Source organism: Saprolegnia parasitica, assembly GCF_000151545.1.
Source record: "Saprolegnia parasitica CBS 223.65 unplaced genomic scaffold supercont2.107, whole genome shotgun sequence".
In the NCBI taxonomy this organism is placed as follows: Eukaryota; Oomycota; class Saprolegniomycetes; order Saprolegniales; family Saprolegniaceae; genus Saprolegnia; species Saprolegnia parasitica.
The window spans coordinates 30061-52686 of NW_012156501.1; the positions used below are offsets into that span (position 1 = coordinate 30061).

General features: G+C 55.1%; 9 protein-coding genes across 9 annotated transcripts; 5 read left to right on the plus strand and 4 right to left on the minus strand.

Moving 5' to 3' along the window:
• Nucleotides 1–4274: 4274 nt before the first annotated feature.
• Nucleotides 4275–5740, minus strand: SPRG_13796 (hypothetical protein). Its single transcript, XM_012352793.1, has 4 exons — nt 5487–5740; nt 5331–5432; nt 4986–5285; nt 4275–4859 (listed from the first exon to the last, which is right to left on the minus strand). Exons 1-4 carry the CDS (start codon nt 5712–5714, stop codon nt 4317–4319), a joined length of 1173 nt encoding a protein of 390 aa, XP_012208183.1. The 5' UTR covers nt 5715–5740; the 3' UTR covers nt 4275–4316.
• Nucleotides 5741–5878: 138 nt separating this feature from the next.
• Nucleotides 5879–6277, minus strand: SPRG_13797 (hypothetical protein; the record flags this gene model as incomplete). The annotated part of the gene is made up of 3 exons (XM_012352794.1): nt 5879–5893; nt 6035–6071; nt 6159–6277. The coding sequence occupies 3 exons, from the start codon at nt 6275–6277 to the stop codon at nt 5879–5881; spliced, it is 171 nt and encodes a 56-aa protein (XP_012208184.1).
• Nucleotides 6278–6993: 716 nt separating this feature from the next.
• Nucleotides 6994–7980, plus strand: SPRG_13798 (hypothetical protein; the record flags this gene model as incomplete). The annotated part of the gene is made up of 1 exon (XM_012352795.1): nt 6994–7980. One exon carries the CDS (start codon nt 6994–6996, stop codon nt 7978–7980), a length of 987 nt encoding a protein of 328 aa, XP_012208185.1.
• A 363-nt stretch (nt 7981–8343) lies between these two features.
• SPRG_13799 (hypothetical protein) lies at nt 8344–8802 on the minus strand. Its single transcript, XM_012352796.1, has one exon. It carries the CDS (start codon nt 8794–8796, stop codon nt 8455–8457), a length of 342 nt encoding a protein of 113 aa, XP_012208186.1. The 5' UTR covers nt 8797–8802; the 3' UTR covers nt 8344–8454.
• Nucleotides 8803–11517: 2715 nt separating this feature from the next.
• Nucleotides 11518–12910, plus strand: SPRG_13801 (hypothetical protein; the record flags this gene model as incomplete). Its single annotated transcript, XM_012352797.1, has 4 exons — nt 11518–11745; nt 11800–11901; nt 11947–12246; nt 12368–12910. 4 exons carry the CDS (start codon nt 11518–11520, stop codon nt 12908–12910), a joined length of 1173 nt encoding a protein of 390 aa, XP_012208187.1.
• A 659-nt stretch (nt 12911–13569) lies between these two features.
• Nucleotides 13570–15784, minus strand: SPRG_13802 (AGC/NDR protein kinase; the record flags this gene model as incomplete). Its single annotated transcript, XM_012352798.1, has 5 exons — nt 15344–15784; nt 15023–15287; nt 14092–14963; nt 13780–14038; nt 13570–13733 (listed from the first exon to the last, which is right to left on the minus strand). Exons 1-5 carry the CDS (start codon nt 15755–15757, stop codon nt 13570–13572), a joined length of 1974 nt encoding a protein of 657 aa, XP_012208188.1. The 5' UTR covers nt 15758–15784.
• A 2512-nt stretch (nt 15785–18296) lies between these two features.
• SPRG_13803 (hypothetical protein) lies at nt 18297–19384 on the plus strand (the record flags this gene model as incomplete). Its single annotated transcript, XM_012352799.1, has 3 exons — nt 18297–18854; nt 18901–18933; nt 19193–19384. 3 exons carry the CDS (start codon nt 18297–18299, stop codon nt 19361–19363), a joined length of 762 nt encoding a protein of 253 aa, XP_012208189.1. The 3' UTR covers nt 19364–19384.
• A 279-nt stretch (nt 19385–19663) lies between these two features.
• On the plus strand, nt 19664–21020 carry SPRG_13804 (hypothetical protein). The gene is made up of 4 exons (XM_012352800.1): nt 19664–19861; nt 19907–20014; nt 20061–20371; nt 20429–21020. The coding sequence occupies exons 1-4, from the start codon at nt 19709–19711 to the stop codon at nt 20967–20969; spliced, it is 1113 nt and encodes a 370-aa protein (XP_012208190.1). The 5' UTR covers nt 19664–19708; the 3' UTR covers nt 20970–21020.
• Nucleotides 21021–21753: 733 nt separating this feature from the next.
• SPRG_13805 (hypothetical protein) lies at nt 21754–22450 on the plus strand. Its single transcript, XM_012352801.1, has one exon. The coding sequence runs from the start codon at nt 21790–21792 to the stop codon at nt 22390–22392; it is 603 nt and encodes a 200-aa protein (XP_012208191.1). The 5' UTR covers nt 21754–21789; the 3' UTR covers nt 22393–22450.
• The last annotated feature ends 176 nt before the right edge of the window (nt 22451–22626 follow it).

Here is a 22626-nt window from a genome sequence, read left to right on the forward strand (position 1 = left end):
GCAGGTATTGGTGCAAATCGCCTTGGTCCATGTGCTCCATGATCATGGTCGGGCTAAACAGCCGGACCGAGGGCGTGAATACATGAGGTTGGGACGACGCATTGTCAAGGATCGCAAGCAACGGCTGGAGGTACGGCGATGCAAACCTACACGATGGTTATGAGACATTTTTGGTGGTGGTGGGGACAATAGCTACTCTTGCATGGCGTCGGCTTCGGTGCGAATCATGGTGATCATGCGACGGTTGGGAAACTGGGGTCCCTTGAAAACGACCGACTTGCCTTGGTACGTGCCCTTGTTGACGACAATCATCGTGTTATTTGCAATCTCCGATTCGACGCGAAGCTCGTCCGCCGCGGCCTATCCCCGAGAGATTGATATGTTGATACAAAAGTGAAAAAATCAAATACCACGGCGACGCCTGGATAGAGGTGCGGGTAGAGAGCTTGTGCGACAGCGTCGTGGCCGTGCTTGTTGGCCACAGCGAGAAGCGTCATCCCCTTTTGCTCCTTCACTAAGTACAGAAGTGGGATAAGCAGTTGACCAAGGTGGCAATCGTACCGGCTGCATGGTCCACACGTCTGCGCCCAACTCCAAGAGGCAGAGGACAAGGTCGTCTTGGCCTTCGATCACGGCCCGCACCAACGTCTTGTTGATCGCATTCTACAAAGATCGTGTTTGCGGAGGCGGTACTGCCAGCGTGCAACACACCAGATCGGCGCCGGCAAAGGCAATGCGCAAGACTGCGAGCAGACCGTCTCGGCTCACGGCCTATGTAGAGTTAGAAAATGATCAAGTAGTCTCGATTCGAGCTCGATGTTGCCGGACCTTGGGCGCGTCTTGTGCGCTCGTCTGCAGGTGTGGAAGGAAGGCGTTGGCGACCTCTGTATGGCCAAGGTCGACGGCTTCGGCGTAGCATGCGCGGATGGTCGCCGCCATGGTTTCGGGCGCCAACGCCTCCAAGGGCACGTCGACAACTGCCGCGTGGCCTTGTCGCGCCGCCAACAGCAGTGGCGTATTGCCATCCTAAGGATCCCTGTTTGCCATTCGATGCTAAGAGAAGGTCGACACGCACTTCATCGTTGACGTCGATCGTTGCACGAGCGTGCACGAGCTGCTTCACAATCTCCACCTGGTTCTCAGCGACGGCGGCAAGAAAGTGCAGAACAGCCCGTCTAATGAGTCACAATTACAACCAACACAGGCTGGAGGGAGTTGACGCACTGCATCTTTTGTGTTGACACTGGCGCCTTTTTTGAGAAGCGCGTTGACGCAATCGACGTCACCAGTGCGCGCGGCATCCAGAAAGCGCTGGTTCTCGGCAGCCTCCGCATCGTTGAAGGCTTGAACGATGCTGTCAGCGCGCTGCTTGTCGGTTGCGATCTTGAGTGGTGTCTCACCTGCCTACGTCAATGACACAATCGCATCATATCCCGAGCCATCGATCGTGAAAATGGGATACCGTCGTTTTGGCAAAAACGTTGAGCTCGGTTGAGAGGAGGATCCGGATGACGTCGAGGTTTCCGTGCACCGCAGCCACGTGCAACAGCGTCCATCCACCCTACAAACAGTATATGAGACGACCTTGTTGGCATAAGAAGAGAGAATACTTTGATGGTGTAGTCGAGCGACGCTCCAGATTTGAGCAAGCGCTCGACAATGTCGGCGTAACCCGCTTTGGCCGCCACAAAAAGGGGCACCTCGCCGTTCTATATCAAGTTGATACATTCATAGGTTGTTTGAAAGGAGGAGAGAGATGGGTACGTTGTTGTGCAGTCGAGACCACTGTTCGTCGAATCAACGAGCAGTTGATCAACGATGGACAAGTGCCCGTGGGCAGCCGCGAGATGCAGCGGTAGATTGCCTCGCTAGATAGCATGGGATATGAAAGGCCAGCTTTGTATAGAGGCAGGGAATACATGGTCGCTGTGCAGAGAGAGGGAGGGGTCCTTTGCCAGCAGCAGCGAGGTGATGGTGTCGTAGCCGTTGACAGCTGCCACAAGCAGTGCAGTGGCTCCGTCCTATGGATGCGGAAATTGCGTCAAACGTTCTCCAAAAGAATCTGCGAACGTCGTACCTCATTGGTGGTCGAAGAGCAAACCCCGGCACGAAGCAGGTTCTCGACGTTGCTTGTGTTGTTGGTGGACGCAGCTTGGAGCAGCAGCTATCCAAAGCCATACATTTGAACGGCCAAGCCCTAGAGAACGTGTATCCTGTGCGAACACAACGGAGGAGGCAGCTCGAGGATACCTCTTCGCTCATCAAGGCCACACGCGCGTTGGCTTTCAAAAGGGCAACAACCGCAGCAATGTCGTTCTTGGCCATCGCACAGGCAAGCGCCGTTTGCTCGTCCTACGATATACTATTTCGTGTGTGCTGGCTGCGTGTTGTGTACCTTGTCAGTCGCGTTCACATCGAGGTGGGGCTTGGCCAAGAGAGTTTGCAGTAGCTCTATGTCACCCGTGTCGACCACCAAATGCAGCAGTGGGACAAAATACTACAAGAATAGGATCATGAGTACTAGTACGTTGCTTGCGATGCAGTTGACGTACGCCGTCTCGCAGATTCACGTCGGTATGGGGCTCCTTGATGAGCTGGATGGCGTCTTGGATGCGTCTTTCGTGCAAGGCTGCGAGAAGCTACTCATGGGAACGTCGATCGATGACGTCGAATGTGTTGATGTACATTGTTGATCTTGCGTTGAATATGGTCGCGCAAGAGCTGTGCCATTTCATTGCGGTTCTTTTCGACCGCAAGATCGAGCGCGGTCTTGTTGTCCTACGTTTTTTTGTTGTTAAAAAACGATTTAGTACGATATGTACCAACAACGTACGTTGTTTCTGGCGTTGATATTCGCGTTGGCGGCCAAGAGAAGGCGTGCAACTTCGAGATAATTCAAGTACGCCGCGCAAATGAGAGGTGTATCTCCATCCTACCGATTGTCAAATTTCATTCGGGATCAAAAAATTCAATCAAAAAGAGAGTCGACGTACAAGAACACGATATTCCGTCGACACATTCTTCGTCAGCAAGTAGTTGACGACGTTCGTTCGACCATTCAAGGCAGCAGTGTACAATGCATACTACCACCAATATTATACAAATAGATACCTAGAATAATAGTAGACGACGTACGCCATTGTCGTAGTTGGGATTCACGTTTTCTTCTTCCACGAGCCGCGTCACGTTGTCGAGTCGACCATTAGCTGCAGCAAATCGGAGCTTCTCCTATGTAGTCAGAGACGCAGTCGATCGCTTCCTTCTTCTTCATCTTCTACTACCTCCATGTGGCTCATGGTCCTCTCGGCCGCTGACGTCCAAACCGAAAATGATCAAGTGAGTTACCCCTTCCAATCACATACCGCCATTTCAGCATCTCGCGTCCGATTGGCCAAAATACAAATACAGCGAACAACATATTTGCACGTTCGTGAAGAAGCATTATAACTCAGTTCACCAACAAGCAGTACATACTGACGGCCGTGAGGCAATTTCTTTCCCCGACATAGATTCTGAGAGGCTCAGCACACCACTTCTCGGAGTTTATAGTTGTTGACAGGTAATAACAATCATATCTCAATAGACTCATTTCAACAACCAACAAGCAGTACATGCATCTGTGCAAGTACGTCGATTCCTCGATCACCCGCCACACTGCGATCTTCCGACATCTGCCGCGTAGGCAAGCGGGGTCGTTGTAAAATTAGGACAGTTTTCGGTTTGTATCATTTACGTTTTCATCGTAGCTTGGGTTCTACCGTCGTGTGGACTGAAGTCTTGGTTGATCTGGCGTCACTAGGGTAGGAGACCAACGACTAGTTAGTGTCCATAATCAATAATACTATGTCCACTACAAAGCCACATACAAGTAGAGTAGACAAGTATTTTCGCACGGTGGCATCCTTGAAAGCCGCCCAGCGCGGTGAGCCAATTTGACACACTGCTACCTACGTTGTTCAGGCCGAACGACGATCAAAAATGAAACATTCGAAACGGCGCGGTGGCATGGTCGCGCTCAGCGTCCGCGCAATTCTGGTGCTTGTGCGCGCCATCCACTTTCTTGACTTTGTCGCCCGAAGGCTCACCCCGGCCCGACCGAAAACGTCGACAGCCCAACGCCGATGGCTTCTTGCCCTATCCCTACCGATACCCCGACCCCTATCGCGTCGCCGCACATCAGCACACTAGCGATGCATTATAGGACTCGGAATGCAACGCGCTACAATATTATCCTACAACGCTATCTCGCATCTACAAACACGAGTGCTGGCTACGTTGTACAAGAGTTTTGTGTGTGTTTTGAGTGGTTAAAAAGCCTATTTTTTGCCCTTTTTACCGCCCTTTTTCTTCTTTTTGCTGGTTTCCGCGAGCTTTTTCTTTTCGTCGAGAAGAATTTTGTGTGCGCGGTACGCGGCTTGGATCTTGCGCGAGGCAAAGGTCTGCTTCTTGGCTTCTTCGCGCTTGAGAACTTCGAGTTCCTTGAGCCGTCGCTTTTCGTTTTCTTTGTTTTTTTGGAGCTCAACCTCCTCGACCCAGCGCTTCTGGAGCCCCTCGAGCTTGGCGGCATTCGCATTGCGCTCGCTGGTGAGCTTGGCGAGCTCGGCCTGCTTGGCGGCCATGTCGCGCTCGTACTTTTCATTCCAGTGGGTGAAGTCCTTGTGGAGGCTCTCGTGCTTGGCCTTTAGAAACCCGACCGTTTCGACATGCACCCGCGCCTCCGAGTCACACTCGCGCGTGACCGCCTCAATCTTGGCCTTCTCTTCCGTGATGAGCTGCTGGTACAAGCGAGCAGTCGACGCCGTCTTGGCTTTGGCTTCGCTGCGCGCATACCGAATGTCGATCTGTGTCTTGGATTTGACCTACGCATGCGAGGTCATTGCATCGTTGTTCAATATGGATGACCACTTTGACATATCAGAAATGAAAAAATACATGAAAAATACAAAAATAGGCCATTGGCAGCGTGCTAACATGTTGGTGGGTACCTGCAGAAGCTGCTCTTTCAAGAGTGCAATGGCGCTTTTTTGATCGGCGATTTCCCGCGTGTGCTCGACTTTTTCCCGTGCGAGCTCCTGCGTGAGGCGCTTGACCTCTTCCGTGGCCTCCTTCTCCGTCTCGATGAGGTCCGCCGCCTTCTCGGCCGCGTGTTTGCCTTCGGTGACGTACGTCACGAGCGACTCGTAGCCGCAGCCGCGGAGCTCCCGCGTCGTCTCGGTGAGTAAATCGATGAGTGCTTGGCGCTCGTACTGAATCTTCATCAAATTGCCCCCGAAATTGGGATTGTCCTATGGACAATACTGTCCATCAACTGCTACATTCGCAACCACTACCTTGAGGTTGCGACACAAACTCCGCGTGGACTCGCGCAGCGCGCGGCTGACTTCTTGAATGTCGCGCTGGGTTTCTTTAAACTTGGATTTGTTGGCGAGGCCCTAGCGACATCCATTCAAATTGTCTTCTTGTACATAGTAGAAGACAGTGTATACCTTGAGGACGCTTCGCTGGGAAATGAGGCTCTCGTACTTGGCTTCGAGGCGTCGCTGCTCTTGGATGATGCGCGAGATCTCGTCGCCAACGACTTGCGAGAGCTCTTCGCGATGCTGCAGAATGTCGGGCGTGATGCTGCCAAGAAACGAGAGCTTCTCGATCGTCTCTTCGAGGATCGCACACGCCCGCGTGGCCTCGACCGGCGACAGGCGGTGGGCCGCTTTCATCACCGCAACTGAAACCGGCGACCGCGTCTGAAACTCCTCGTGCTACCGTATTGCTAGCAGCCGGCTAGTGTTTTTGGTCCGGAAGTGGACCCTGCATATACATCCCATTGCCAGTGCAAATGCACATTCATGCAGTTGTTGGATGACCTGCGACGTTGTCTCGTTCAAAGCAAACAAAACTGTAGATCGATCGATAGATAGATCGATCGATAGATAGATAGATAGATAGATAGATAGATAGATAGATAGATAGATAGATAGTGCATTCGGGTCAATCTTTACGGACTAGACGCAAAACACTGTTTTAGGTCGTATACTACTTGTTGGCTTGGTCCCACCATTTCCTGTAGATCAGATCTACGACGTACCGGTAGTTGAAAATCCGACAGAGTTGTGGACCAAACGTACTCATCATGTCGTAGTACGACGTTGGAAACTTTAAACCTAACCGATACAGAACGATCATACGGCTTATCGCGGTTCCTCCGATACCACCGCAGCAGCAAGAGGTGCGTGAGGTTAATCTGCGCGCCAAATGAAAGTGATGTCCCCGGATAAGTCATTCATTATCCGGATAATCCGCTGGCAGGGTAAACGATCTGAGGAATGGCAACGGTACGACACGATTTGCAAAATCTCTCTATTAGCTGAATCGTTGGCTGAATCCATGGGCTGAATCGTTGGTTTTTGTGGCCGGTCGCTTGGTCGAACTTCCACGTGGCAATCAATGTCTCGGCTCCGATAGCTGCACCGATGCTACCAGCTCCTTCTGCTTGCTCTGGGTCAGAAATGATTCTGGGGGCTATTCTAGCTATTCTGGGCGTTAAAAGTCTTGCCAGGACTGCGATGCTGTTGTCAGTCGTGCATGCCGACAGATCTTTCCTTGCGCTGAATGAAGAGCAGTCGACTGACATGGTCAACCAACCAACGGTACGTGTGTCCTTATCTTAACGCACTGCCGAGGCGGCCCAGGGTGATCGCAGAAAAGAAGTCGTCGTTGAAGTTGGACACCTTATCCTCCTCGTTGTTGCTTGTGGCGGATCGCAGGGATATCTCCTCGACCTCACACCATGTGTCGCATGAGATTCTGCCCAGATGCTATCATCACTTTATGGATTTGTCTTGAAAAGACTATGCCATCGGGACGTTGGATGCTATGCCATCGCGCCGTTGGCCGCTGAATCTGCGGTGCCACGTGCTTGGGAGAGCTTTTACATGGCAGTCGGCCCACATCTCGGATAGCTCATTTTCAAATCCAACACCAACCACAACAACCACCATGAACATTTACCCGCAGCAGACGTACGAGGTCGACGCCGGCCGGTCGATCGGCCACGCCAACCCGGGCATCGACCGCGCGTGCAAGGAGATCCAGGCGGCGTGCGCCGGCCTCGGCACGAATGAAAACAAACTCAGCACGGTCCTCGGCAACAAGTCGCCCGTCGAGCGCTGCCTCATCCACCTCCGGTACCCGGAGCTCTTCCACAAGTCGCTCCTCTCCGAGATGGCGTCCGAGACGTCGGGCAACTACGGCAAGCTGCTCCAGCTTCTCTCGCAGCCGATCGAGGAGGCCGAGGCCATGATCATCCGGGATGCGACCAAGGGCGCCGGCACGAACGAGAAGCTCTTGATTCCGGTCCTCAGCGGCCGCTCGAACGTCGAGCTCAACATCCTCAAGAAGGCGTTCTTCAAGAACTTCCAGACGGACCTCGTCGTCGCCGTCAACGATGACCTCAGCGGCGACCTCAAGACGTTCTACCTCGCAGTGCTCAACCAGATGGCGCAGCCGTACAACCCGAGCATCCACACGCCGGCCAAGGCGGCCGAGATCGCCGAGGCCATCTACAAGGCCGGCGAGGGCAAGTGGGGCACGAACGAGTCGGCCTTTGCCAACGCGATTTGCTCGATCCCGCCCCAGTTCCTTGCGGCCGTCGACGCGGCGTATGCGGCCAAGCACAAGCACGGCCTCGTGCACGCAATCCAGAGCGAGTTTGGCGGCAACGCCGAGGATGGCCTCGTGTACCACGTCAACAGCATCTTGCATCCGATCGAGACCATCGTCGAGCAGATCGAGAGCACGATGAGCGGCATCGGCACGGACGAGTACCGTCTCTCGGCGGCCATCGTGCGCTTCCAGCACCTGCTCCCGCAGGTCAAGCAGGCGTACCAGGCCAAGTACCGCACCACGCTCCGTCAGCGCATCGAAGGCGAAACGAGCGGCGACTACCGTGCGCTCCTCCTCACGATCCTCGACCATGCTATCTAGCTGGTTAAACCTGTGCATACCTGCATAATATATGGATTTTGGACGTGGACACGAACGTTTTCCGACACACAGAGTAGGCAGTCAAGATTATGCGAGTACGCAGCGGAGAGATGACGAGCGCTCGACTGCCGTGGTGGTCACGCGAGGGAGCTGCCAAGGACGGTGCGTCAAGATGATTGTGGCGCCAAAGGTCGCGAAACGGGTCGAGTTGGGGTAGTTGGTAGCGAGGGCAGACGTGGTCGATTGTAGCCAACTGCGGAGAGCCAACATCGTGCGATGCAGAGACTATTTGACTGGTGTTGACTTTCTGCATCGCAGGGATGGCAAGCATTTACCCGTTGCAGAAGTGACCCACTCGGGATGCTGAACATGGATTGTATTGAACTAGAGAACGGTATCTCGTTCGTACCACTACTACACGGATGTGTTGGAGGCTGCAGTTTTCTCTGGCTCCTCCAAGACCTTGGTATGGGCCTACTCGGATTTCTTGGGGTAGCATCGCGAGAGCAACGACGTTAGTTTGTAGCACATGTCGTTGGGCCGACACGTCTTGCCGTTGGTCTTGAAGTTGCTTCCGTCGCACTGCGCATACGTCGCAAACTCGGTGCTTGTCGGCGGTGTGGGCAGGCACTGCGAGTAGGTCGAGGCGATGTAGACGCACGTGTTGCCAGAGGTACAGGTCGTCGCACCGGCGTACCCTCGACCACCGCACTGGCCGTAGACAGAGACGAGAGACTCACTTCGAAGTGCTCCGTGCGTCGAGGCGCTCGCACACGAGAGAAGCGCCAACGCGCAGATTGAAATCGCACTTCGCATGGCTCGAGCAAAAGGCAAACTGAGCCGTCGCGACATTGCAGATTTGCCGATCCTGGACATTGTATGGCATACAAATACCAGGTTACGAGCCGTTTCACACACCGCGTTTCGCCGACCGCCGGCGTCGATCCCTTGCTCGTGTGGCCTTGGTCAAAATGGATACTTGCTGCAATCGCGCCATTATACAACCAACGCAAGACAATTGAGCGAAGAGACTCGCTCAAGCGTTTGTTGCAAAAAGCCTAGTCTTCCCTCGCTACCACACCTCGAACCGTTTCGCGACCTTTGGCGCCACAATCCTCTTGAGGCATGGGCAGCACCCTCTCGTGACCACCACGGCAGTCGAGCACGAGTCAACGCTCCGCTGCGTACTCGCAGCATTTCGCATTTTTGACTGCCTACTCTGTGTGTCGGAAAACGTCCGTGTCCACGTTCAAAATCCATATATTATGCAGGTATTCAGTAACAAGCTAGATGGCATGGTCGAGGATCGTGAGGAGGAGCGCACGGTAGTCGCCGCTCGTCTCGCCTTCGATGCGCTGACGGAGCGTGGTGCGGTACTTGGCCTGGTACGCCTGCTTGACCTGCGGGAGGAGGTGCTGAAAGCGCACGATGGATGCCGAGAGACCGTACTCGTCCGTGCCAATGCCGCTCATCGTGCTCTCGATCTGCTCGACGACGGTCTCGATCGGACGCAAGATGCTGTTGACGTGGTACACGAGGCCGTCCTCGGCGTTGCCGCCAAACTCGCTCTGGATTGCATGCACGAGGCCGTGCTTGTGCTTGGCCGCATACGCCGCGTCGACGGCCGCAAGGAACTGGGGCGGGATCGAGCAAATTGCGTTGGCAAAGGCCGACTCGTTCGTGCCCCACTTGCCTTCGCCGGCCTTGTAGATGGCCTCGGCGATCTCGGCCGCCTTGGCCGGCGTGTGGATGCTCGGGTTGTACGGCTGCGCCATCTGGTTGAGCGCCGCGAGGTAGAACGTCTTGAGGTCGCCGCTGAGGTCATCGTTGATGGCGACGACGAGGTCCGTCTGGAAGTTCTTGAAGAACGCCTTCTTGAGGATGTTGAGCTCGATGTTCGAGCGGCCGCTGAGGACCGGAATCAAGAGCTTCTCGTTCGTGCCGGCGCCCTTGGTCGCATCCCGGATGATCATGGCCTCGGCCTCCTCGATCGGCTGCGAGAGGAGCTGCAGCAGCTTGCCATAGTTGCCCGACGTCTCGGACGCCATCTCGGAGAGGAGCGACTTGTGGAAGAGCTCCGGGTACCGGAGGTGGATGAGGCAGCGCTCGACGGGCGACTTGTTGCCGAGGACCGTGCTGAGTTTGTTTTCGTTCGTGCCAAGGCCGGCGCACGCCGCCTGGATCTCCTTGCACGCGCGGTCAATGCCCGGGTTGGCGTGGCCGATCGACCGGCCGGCGTCGACCTCGTACGTCTGCTGCGGGTAAATGTTCATGGTGGTGGTGGTTGGGGTTGATGGTGGATTGGAAAGTGAGCTATCGGAGATGTGGGCCGACTGGTATGTAAAAGCTCTCCCAAGCACGTGGCACCGCAGATTCAGCGGCCAACAGCGCGATGGCATGGCATCCAACGTCACCGTGGCATAGTCTTTTCAAGACAAATAATCCATGAAGTGGTGATAGCATCTGGGACAGAATCTCTGGCGACACATGGTGTGAGGTCGAGGAGATATCCCTGCGATCCGCCACAAGCAACAACCAAGAGGATAAGGTGTTCAGCTTCAACGACGATTTCTTTTCTGCGATCACCCTGCAAATGATCACCTTGGGCCGCCTCGGCAGTGCGTTAATTAGGACATACTTTTAGTTCGTTGGTTGACCATGTCAGTCGACTGCTTTTCATCAAGCAAAAGGAAAGACCTGTCGGCATGCACGACTGACAACCGCATCGCAGTCCTGGCAAGACTTTTAACGCCCAGAATAACCCCCAGAATAAGTTCTGATGCAGAGCAAGCATAAGGAGCTGGTAGCATCGGTGCAGCTATCGGAGCCGAGACATTGATTGCCACGTGGAAGTTCGGCCAAGCGACCGGCCACAAAAACCAACGATTCAGCCCATGGATTCAGCCCAACGATTCAGCTAATAGAGAGATTTTGCAAATCGTGTCGTACTGTTGCCATTCCTCAGATCATTTACCCTGCCAGCGGATTATCCGGATAATGAATGACTTATCCGGGGACATCACTTTGATTTCGCGCGCAGATGAAGCCGATGCACCTCTTGCTGCTGCGGTGGTATCGGAAGAACCGCGATAAGCCGTATGCTCGTTCTGTATCGGTCAAGTTTAAAGTTTCCAACGACGTACTACGACATGATGAGTACGTTTGGTCGTTCTCGTCCACAACTCTGTCGGATTTTCAACTACGTCGTGGATCTGATCTACAGGAAATGGTGGGACCAAGCCAACAAGTAGTATACGACCTAAAACAGTGTTTTGCGTCTAGTCGGTAAAGATTGACCCGAATGCACTATCTATCTATCTATCGATCGATCGATCGATCTATCTATCTAGAGTTTTGTTTGCTTTGAACGAGACAACGTCGCAGGTCATCCAACAACTGCATGAATGTGCATTTGCATTTGCACTGGGAATGGGATGTATATGCAGCGTCCACTTTCGGACCAAAAACACTAGCCGACTGCTAGCAATACGGTAGCACGAGGAGTTTCAGACGCGGTCACCGGTTTCAGTTGCGGTGATGAAAGCGGCCCACCGCCTGTCGCCGGTCGAGGCCACGCGGGCGTGTGCGATCCTTGAAGAGACGATCGAGAAGCTCTCGTTCCTTGGCAGCATCACGCCTGACATTCTGCAGCACCGCGAAGAGCTCTCGCAAGTCGTTGGCGACGAGATCTCGCGCATTATCCAAGAGCAGCGACGCCTCGAAGCCAAGTACGAGAGCCTCATTTCCCAGCGAAGCGTCCTCAAGGTATCTATCGTCTTCTACTATGTACAAGAAGACAATCTGAATGGATGTTGCTAGGGCCTCGCCAACAAATCCAAGTTTAAAGAAACCCAGCGCGACATTCAAGAAGTCAGCCGCGCGCTGCGCGAGTCCACGCGGAGTTTGTGTCGCAACCTCAAGGTAGGGGTTGCTAATGTAGCAGTTGATGGACACTATTGTCCATAGGACAATCCCAATTTCGGGGGCAATTTGATGAAGATTCAGTACGAGCGCCAAGCACTTATCGATTTACTCACCGAGACGACGCGGGAGCTCCGCGGCTGCGGCTACGAGTCGCTCGTGACGTACGTCACCGAAGGCAAACACGCGGCCGAGAAGGCGGCGGACCTCATCGAGACGGAGAAGAAGGCCACGGAAGAGGTCAAGCGCCTCACGCAGGAGCTCGCGCGGGAAAAAGTCGAGCACACGCGGGAAATCGCCGATCAAAAAAGCGCCATTGCACTCTTGAAAGAGCAGCTTCTGCAGGTACCCACCACGTTAGCATGCTGCCAATGGCCTCTATATTTGTATTTTTCATGTATTTCATAAACTCTGTTTTTCAAAGTGGCCAATATTGAACAACGATGCAATGACCTCGCATGCGTAGGTCAAATCCAAGACACAGATCGACATTCGGTATGCGCGCAGCGAAGCCAAAGCCAAGACGGCGTCGACGGCTCGCTTGTACCAGCAGCTCATCACGGAAGAGAAGGCCAAGATTGAAGCGGTCACGCGCGAATGCGACTCGGAGGCGCGGGTGCATGTCGAAACGGTCGGGTTTCTAAAGGCCAAGCACGAGAGCCTCCACAAGGACTTCACCCACTGGAATGAAAAGTACGAGCGGGACATGGCCGCCAAGCAGGCCGAGCTCGCCAAGCTCACCAGCGAGCGCAATGCAAATGCCGCCAAGCTCGAGGGGCTCCAGAAGCGCTGGGTCGAGGAGGTTGAGCTCCAAAAAAACAAAGAAAACGAAAAGCGGCGGCTCAAGGAACTCGAAGTTCTCAAGCGCGAAGAAGCCAAGAAGCAGACCTTTGCCTCGCGCAAGATCCAAGCCGCGTACCGCGCACACAAAATTCTTCTCGACGAAAAGAAAAAGCTCGCGGAAACCAGCAAAAAGAAGAAAAAGGGCGGTAAAAAGGGCAAAAAATAGGCTTTTTAACCACTCAAAACACACACACACAATCTTGTACAACGTAGCCAGCACGTGTGTTTGTAGATGCGAGATAGCATTGTGGGGGAATACTGTAGCGTGTTGCATTCCGAGTCCTATAATGCATCGCTAGTGTGCTGATGTGCGGCGACGCGATAGGGGTCGGGGTATCGGTAGGGATAGGGCAAGAAGCTATCGGCGTTGGGCTGTCGACGTTTTCGGTCGGGTTGGGGTGAGCCTTCGGGCGACAAAGTCGAGAAAGTGGATGGCGCGCACAAGCACCGGAATTGCGCGGACGCTGAGCGCGACCATGCCACCGTGCCGTTTCGAATGTTTCATTTTTATCATCGTTCGGCCTGGACAACGTAGGTAGCAGAGGTCAAATTGGCTCACCGCGCTGGGCGGCTTTCAAGGATGCCACCGTGCGAAAACACTCGTCTACTCTACTTGCCTGTGGTTGTAGTCTTACATGTTGAGCAATTTTGTATCTTTGATAAAATAAGTCTTGTGATGAGCCAGCTTTTTGAGCGACAGCACCCGATCTCTTCTATGCCTACAGGACGTATCCAGAAGACACATGAAACACACGACAGTACAGGGACCCTTCTTCACTCGACAGCACACAGGTTTTCTTTTGTCTCTAACTACACGTGGCCGCTTCACCCGGACGTCTCGCCCGTGAGCTGGAGAATCTTGTACGGCCGGTTGCTTTCGTCCATTTCGGCCGCGATACCGAGCTCGGCCTTGAGCGTATGGGGCGAGATAAAGTCCCACTTCTCGAACGCCTTTTGCTTCTCGGGGGGCGGGTCTTGGTACCAGTCGTCTACACACAGATCTCGTGTGTATCAATCTATCAAGTGGAGACGTACGTCGAATGAAATGCTTGTCGCGCGCGTCAAAGTGCGCCATCATGTTCCAAAAGTTCGAGTACGTCTTACGGTCCGTAAGCGGCTTGACGTTGGGCGTAAACTCGGGTTGCACGTGCTTGACCATGAGACGCTCCCAGTCCAAGCCGTGGAAGAACGGGTGCTCCATGATATCGAGGAAGCCGCGGGACGTGCACCCCATGCGATTCACCGCGTTGACTTCAAGGAGCCGGTTGATAAAGTCCCGCGCATTGGCCGAGACCTAGCTCCGTCGAGATACATTATTTTGTTGCCATCGGCACAGAATAAACGTACCTGGTCGGGGTAGTCGACGCCGGCCGCCATGCGCTCGAGCTCGGCGCGGTACTGCGAGCGGGGGCTGAGCTTGGCGACTTCGACTTCTTGGGCGATTTCGGCAAGGAACCCGTCGCCCAGGACGTTGTAGAGGTTGAACGGCTGGTAGCCGCAAATGAGCTCGTAGATGGTCACGCCGAGCGACCAATAGTCGATGGTGAAATTGTACCCTGGCCGCTCCTCCCGCCGAAGGAGCTTCCCAGAGATGAGCTCGGGCGCCATGTAGCCCTTCGTCCCGACCGTGGTCTTTCGGCGCGTGTTCTTGGCGTCCGGCGGCCGCGCAAACGACTTGGGCACGGTTTGCGTCTGCCCCGAGAGCTGCACAACGCCGTGCGGATTATGGTCGTCTTCTGGCAGCGTCACGTGCGACTCGACGCGGCTCAAGCCCGCACCGCCCGTGGCTTTGGCGGCCTCGCGGTCTGCGTCGTCGCGGTGCTTCTTGTCCCGGATTTCCTCGAGGCCTGTCGCAAGCCCCATGTCGGCAAGGACAATGTGTCCATCTTCGCCCAGAAGCACGTTGCACGGCTTGAGATCGCGGTAAATCAAGCCGAGTTCGTGCAAATGGTTGAGTGCGAGCGCGATTTCCGCCGCGTAGAGGCGCACGCGGCCTTCGGGGAGGTACCCTCGCTTCGACCCCTTCATGAGTTCGTTGAGGTCGCCACCGCGCACGAGCTCGGTCACAATGATGGCGTGGGCACTGGTCTGGAAACTGTAGTGCATGTCGAGGATGTACGGGTGGTTGCACATTTGGAGAATGTCCTTCTCGGACGTGATTTGGTCGAGCTGGTCTTGGTGTTCGTGGAGGAGCCCGTTCTTGAGCTGAATCTTCATCGCTAGTCACACCACCATATATAGTAAGACAACGTGTCCATCCAACTCGATCGATGCATACCGTAATGCTTGCCGGTGGACTTTTTCCGGGCGTGCACGACACGGCCAAAGCCACCCGAGCCGAGCAGCTCGAGGTAGTCGAAGTCGTCGACCGTCACTTTATTGTACGTGTCCTTGAGCTCGAGCTTGTACAGGTCGTACTCGGGCGAGCTCTTGAAGCGATGGTACGTGTTCTTGCACATGTCGTCAAAGCACATTTTCTGGATTGGTGCGAAAAAGTCCTTTGTGATTTGGCTCGGGTCCGCGTCAATGACTTTGATCAGTTCCTAGTGCGGACAATATTGTCATCTCTTTTTTTCTTCAAAAAAAGAGAGGTGCGTACGTCGTACTGCGCGACCATGTCGGATGCGAGGCCACCGAGCGCCATGGCCGCGCCATGCTTGATGTACTTTTTATAAATGTGCTTGGCGACCGACCGCTGGTACCCGCTGGACGGCGCCTCGATGAACTCCATGCACTCGACCCAGCAGTAGAACGTCTCGCTTGTCAGAATCTTTTTCGCGTAATTCCCAATGTGCTTTTGGCCGACGGGATCGTGCAGCATTTGCGTGAGCTCGTCGTCGGCGATCGAGAGACGACCCGCGCTCTTCATGCGGTTGATATTGGGTTGGGGCACCATCTTCCACTGCGTGTTGGCAGCGACAAGCGGCGCCGGCACGCCGCGGCCCGTCATCTTGGGGGCCACCTTGGCCTGCGGCGACTTGCCCTCGCCGCCCTTGCTCGCGCCCCCGCCCATAGAGAGAGAGATATGTCGAGGAAACGAAGCAACTGTGGCCCTTCACGGACGGATGTTTCACTCGTATTTTTAGCTTCTATAACTTTTTTTAGATATAACGACGAGCGACTTGATGCGGAAGGCCTATTGACGACGTGTGCTCGACGCCGATCTCGTCACCGTCCCGTCAGTCGAGAAGCGTCTCCGGACCAGCAAAGATCTATAAGAACTCACTGCCATCGCGCAGAACGAGGCGCAGTGGACCGTGTTCAAGGAGGCGAGCGGTGATGCTTGCCCCGACATCCCCACGCACGACACTGTCGATTTCTACTTTTGTGCACGGATGCGGCAATCTTCCTCGATTGAGCGTACAGTCAGTTCGTACTACTCCGGGTTCGGCTCTGACCCAGCACTGCTGTGTTGATTAACGCGAATAAACGTCATATTTATCTGCGTACTAGGATCTATCTATCTCAGTAGAACGACTTACAAACAACGACCAGACAACAACATCGCGACGACGATGACGAACGACCAAACAATGGAGAGCATCTACTGTACCATGCTTTCTCGGCGCGATCCGTCTCGGACATGGGTGCTCGCCACGGGTGCGTCGGGGTCCGAGGTCGACGGTGTGAGCTTGTACATGTAGGAGGACGAGCCTCCGGGTGTGTACGAGCAGCGAGATACGACGTTTCCATCAACGTAGTGGTGTCACTGCAATCCTTGGACGACGTTGTTGCTGTCACTGCGAGCGCCATTCTGCAAGGTCCCGCAGAGCTCGAGGGCACAACGCGATTCTAGAAGTGAGCGACGGACAAGAAAGTGAGGATGCGGTGGCTGCGGACGAGTACGTCTCGCCGCGTGAGAAGGAGCGCTTGAACGCCATATGGTACAAACGGTAGCTAGGATGCTGTATCATGTCGCTTGCGGGGTGCCAATCCATGAGGAGCCAACAGTCGTCGCAAGATGACATGGCGAGGTGGGCTGTAGCGCGGGCTGTGACGACGCAGGGAATGAAAAGGATTCGACGGAGTGCATCGACAACGGATGCGATTGGTAGTAGGGCCCCCCCCGAAGCAGGTCGGAAATGTCTGCGGGTATGGACAAGAGTGGCAGGTGACACGGTGATGGAAAGTCAATACTGTTTCTTGAATTCGTTTTATGAAAGAAAGAAGAAAGCAATGCAATACTGGGAACCCTCAGCAAAAAATTAGAGTTTCTATGGAATGTGTATCCTCACGGAGTAATCAGAGAGGTGGTACAGTTTGTCATCTCTAGGTTCCCAGGCTTTCACGAGAAGTACTCTACATCTATCGTATGTGCATGCAGTTGATGCTAATAGTGTCCCTCAGCAAAAAATTAGAGTTTCTATGGAATGTGTATCCTCACGGAGTAATCAGAGAGGTGGTACATTTTGTCGTCCTTGGGCACATCTCTAATGCTACTATTCCTGCTTCTACTCTTCAGGGCGCAATTTCCAAACTGATCACTCGATTGGCCGGCGCCAAAACGTGCGCTGTTGGCGGCCACTCGTTCCGGCCAGATCTGATTGGCTCGTCCGTGATTGGTCGAATAAAACTGTACGTATTGATGTATGCATTGTGAGAGGTTCTTATACGAGCCAATCGTGTGCCGGTGCAATGCGCTTTTTAACCAATCATCTTGGAGAGTGCATTGGACCAATCCGCTGCGCCTGAGACCTTGTTTACAGCCAATCCTCATTCCGTATGAATCAACCAATCTGAGACGATATGCGCCAAGCCTTTGCACCAATCGCAGCAGCGCAAAGATCCCAGCGATGCTTCGACCAACGACGCAGTGGCAGGACGCCCTACGGGACGGCGACCGAGCTACGAAAAGTAAGCGCAAGCCAACACATCGAGCCAGCCAGCCACGCCCGGCCAAGGAGCCTCCGTATGCCAGAGCGCACTGCATAGCGAGCTCTCACGCTGCGCTAGGCGGGAGCCATCGGCCGCCGAGCTGCTCAAGGCCTTTGCCCGTGAAATGGATGCTGCCAAGACGCCCTTGGCAACAGAGGACCCCAGTCAAGCGGCAAAAGTGTCCTATGTTGAGCCTGGTGCGCGCTACGAGCTACATCCCAACACAGTCGCTGCCAGCCCGACGTCCATTATGGCACCGACGTCCGAGCCTGCTCCGTTGCTAGCACCAACTCCATTGTCAGCACGACCGCCGCGCCCATCGACGGCAGCATCCTCCTACATCCGCCCTCCACAAAGTCCCTTGTCGACGCTCAAGACACAGGTGCAACAGATTGCAGACGGAGGCGTCGTCTTATTGATAGTCAGCGGTCGCTTCTTCACGCGCGGGTCAAGTCGCTGGGCCATGCATTGCCCGAATCTCGGACGCTCCATGCCTTGTACAGCGGCGCACAGCAAGCATCTTCTAACGACATTGCGTATATAGACGCGAACTGGGAGCCAGCGTTCGGTCGTCGACCAAGATCCTCGAGGCGTCCGAAACAGACCTTGAAGCCTCATGGCTACACGAGCGGCGTGGTCTGGACATCCCTCGCTCGCTGCCACCGAGGCCTCTCCCGATGCCGCACCCGCGTCCGCAGCTACCGACGAGCGCCAAGGAATCGTGGGACGCCAACTTGGCCGACCTCGCGACGATCTTGAGTCGATACAAGCACGAGCTCGAGAAGCTCCTCGATAGTAACGCTGCTAAGGCGCCGCCATCGACTCCGACCAAGCAAGTCATTGCCGCGACGTCCGAGGGCAGGGTCAACGCACCTCCATGCACCGCCGAGACGAACGAGGCAGCTTGGACCGCCCGTGTCCCTGTCAGCCGTGATGTATCCCGCGATGCACCCGAATGCAACGTTTTGCCGCTCGAGCACAACATGTCAGACAGTACGACGACCGAATGCAAGATCGAGGATGCGATGATCGCATCTCCCGGGACAAACGACTTGTTGGCGATCCCAACTACCGTCCAGAAACCTGCAACCTTTTTAACCGAAAAGTGGTTTATCTCGGCGCCTCCGATGCCAACGTCGTCGGATGCGGCATCGTTCCGCTTTCGCGTGTTTGATGCGCCCGTCCCGACAGAGCCGCACGTTTTGTCCCTTGATTTTGTCCCAATGTCGCTGGCTGTATCGTGCGCCGAGGTGTTACCACCAACATCAACATCAACTGTAGCTGCCGGCGGATGGACGCCGCTGGAACCACACGGTTCGTCCCGCTCGGCATCGACCATGTCATTGCCACCCGCTGCTCGTAATGAAGCTGGTGTGCATGCTGAGACCGAGTCGTCGTGTGCCTCGTCGCGCGCCCCCGCGATTGCCATGGAAGACTTGCGCGTTTTCTCAACCGCATCGCCCTCTGCCACGTGCCCAGCAGGTGCAACCAGAGAGCGAATCGACGTCTCGGTAGGTGCTTCATCGCGAGTGGTTTGCCTCGAAGCACAGCTCATCCGTGACGGCGTGCGTAGGTCGCGTCATCGCTGCGACCACGCTGCGTCGACGATAGCATGTGGCCATTGCCTGCGTCCGTCTCGTCGGGCTACCGTCAAAAGCAAGACCACCTTCTCCACGCAGGGCTGCACCACCGACTGTGGTCGTCGAAAAGCTCCATTGCTGCATCCACCACCACGAGTATCTAAGAAAAAAGAAAAACCCATACGACTACAATACGCTTGTCATCGAGTAGTACACTAAATCAAACTGTGCCAAGACGCTTGTGGCAGCTATCCAACAACAAAGCACAAATGACATACCAAAGCATCGTCCACTGCAGTGTTGGCTCCTCTTTTCACATACAAGAACGACTCCGTTTCGGACGGCAGACCGGTACCGTACGAAGCAGCGTCGAACGCGAAATCTCCTGGTCAGGTTCAACTTTGCTTTTTTACCCTAGCCCTCTCTCGAAATAGCAACGCGTTTGTGGTCCAGTTACAGGCGCTGCAACTGTCGTGGCGTCGTGGAAAGGCCGTGAACCCATAAGGAACATGCAAGACGACGACCGGCACGAGCAGACCCGCGTCGGCTTTTTCTATCCGACCAACGGCAGCGGAAGTACCTCCAAGCTGCAGATCCGGTCCCGGCCCAAACCGGCGCCGTCCAGCAACCAAGTCGCGCGCGCGCAACACGTCCTCGCACAGGTCACTTTTGATTTCCGTCGACAAATGCTCTCAAGGTGCATATAGGCGACCACGTTTTTCGAGACGGCCAACTCGGAGATTTACGCCGTGGACGTGGCCATGCGCAACGTGCGTGCTGCTATGGATTCCTTCCAACTAGTCATGGAAAAACAGGTAGTAATCTCGACTCCACGAGCGACCTCTCATACTATCCCATTAGCTCTATCTGTGCAACGACTATGACGGGTTTCGCGTCTCACGGCTCAAGGCCGACATGATTGACACGCTTGACAACATCAAAAGTGCGAGCACGTCAATGGAACAAACCTCGCTTCGGCTGCAAAAATCGGTTGGCGTCGGGCGCAAGTACATTCTATCGCACACCGCTGCGCTCGGGCGGTCTAAAAAAGGAGCCACCGAGACGCTCAGCGTGCTCGACCTCACGCCCCCCACCACGGTCGCATCGCTCTACGACGTGCTCTTTCCGCCCCAAGTCGTGCCGATCGTCCCCCCCGAGAACCTCGCTTTTGTGTACGCGTCTCGTCGTCGCGTGTATACAAAGGAACGATGGCAGGAGGATTTGCCTAGGCTCGACAAACTGGCGTTCCGGGGCAAGGCCGTGCTTGAGAAGAAGGAATTGCTGCTCTTCTACCGCGAGCTGTGCAATTGGAGCCTCGCCAACAACGGCGTCATCTCGGCGCTGGACCGCGCCCACCAGAAAAAACACACCACAAGGTACGCGACGATCCTCACGGCGGCGTCGTGGGAGGCGTTTGAAGCGCGCGACGGCGAAGTCCACGAGCTCAGTCATGTGCCGCGGACCGAAATTGAAGCCTTTGTGACGTCGAGTGCCTTCCCGACGCTTGTCAAGAGCGTGAGTGAGAAACTGGGGACGCCGTCGCCGCTCAAGTCTGCGTCCAAAGAGACGACCTCGTCGGGGCAACTGAGCGCGGCCGAGCAAACGCTCTCGATGGCCAAGATGCTGCACGACCTTGCGACCGCCGAGTCGGAGGCCAAGGCCGGGTACCGGCTCTCCGTTCGGTCGAACGCAGCCCGGTCCAAGGAGTTCTCCAAGGCCTTTCTATCGGCCTCGAAAGAACTCATGGAGAAGGAGACGGCGTTTTTCTAGCCGGTCCTCTTGTACGTGTAGGCATGAATGTAATAGACCCGATTTGTACGGACATCGCCTTCTTACCTCCGCGAGCGAGAGGCGACAACTGCGTATCGAGATGTTTCATTCAACGTACGCTGCGAGAGGCCATCTAGCGCTTGTGTCCTGGCTTGTGTCGGGCTGCATCAACTTAATTTTTTTGTTGAAGTGCCACGTCGTGTGTTTTGGTGCAAACGGCAAGTTTCAATTCTTGAACCTTCTCGACGAACGCCGAACGTCCTGTACACTACAGGACAGAGAGCTTCTTCTTCGTCGTCGTCCTCTTGCTATCATATAATACGACGTCAAACCAATGTGCAGTCCCTCCCTCTACAAGCGCAACTGCGCACGTGTGATAGCATAAAGGTTGACGCTGCCCACATGGCTGGCGTGCGATCGTGTCGATGCATCTTCTCGGCAGCAGATTCCAATGCAGGCTCCTTCAGGTCGCATGCAGCCCATGGCCCTCTATGCTTGCGTGTTCTCGTCCTCCGAATCGCGTCGTCGATGGACCTGAATCCCACGACCGGAAGAAATAAAGGTGCCACAGAGGCCCGGTCACACATTGTTCAGATACAGAATGCGCTGATTGGTGAATCCATTTTTTGACGCGGCCAGATTGGCGCATTTGAATTCGCGCGCTGCGATGACCCCCTTCAACCTGGTTTCGACGATGGGACAGCGCGCCGCGGAGATGATGCTCCCGGGCAGCTGTTGAAGCGCCTCCTCTTGATGGCTGGCGTGCAGTCAGTATACAACCGAACTTGACATCCAGCACGTAATTGCGAGCACTAGTAGTATGCGCACACCGCCGACGACCAAAGACTCGGACGAGCCCGAAGACGAGTTTGACCTCGACGCGTCGCTCTCGCCGCGCCTCGTCGACCTCACGGTCACGAGCTACTCGGTGGGCACGGACGGCATCGTCATGTACCATGTTGACGTCAAAAACCCGCACGACATTCTCGACACGTACACCATTCGCCGCCGGTACACGGACTTTCGCAACTTGTACTTTGAGCTTTCGACCATGATGCCGCTCGAGGACAAGGAGGCCGCCTTGGCGTCCCGCTCGAGCCTGCTCTCGCGCTTCACGATCTCCAACTCGACGTTGCCACCGTTGCCGTCGGCCGGCGTCTGGTCGTACTTGCGCAAGCACGACACCAAGGTGCTCGAGAAGCGCCGCGCGGCCTTTCAGGATATTTTGGACGCCGCCGCGTCGCACACGGAGGCCCGCGTGAGCAGTGCGTTCCAGACCTTTTTGAGCGTCGCGCCCGAGTCGCTCAACCGCCGGGCGTCGTACACGTCGCTGCGCGACTATAGCGTGCCCGCCGACAACAACAAGGCGTACACCAAGCGCAAGAAGAACCCGCGAAAGCGCGGCAACAGCGGCCAGTACTAGGAACCGCCAGCGCGTCTGTACCATAGTCATTTTTTAATTTTATCAATTGTTCATCCTGCATTTTGTAAGCGTTTGCCGTTGGCCACTTTGCACTTTGAGATTGCCGTGGAGGTGCATGATGGCATCCTACTGGTACTACGCCAGCACAGCCAGCACGGGCATGGTCAGCTACATTGTGATATACTGGCAGTGCCCGCTCCTGGGATGCAGCGATCGTGCTTGCTGCGCATGGTT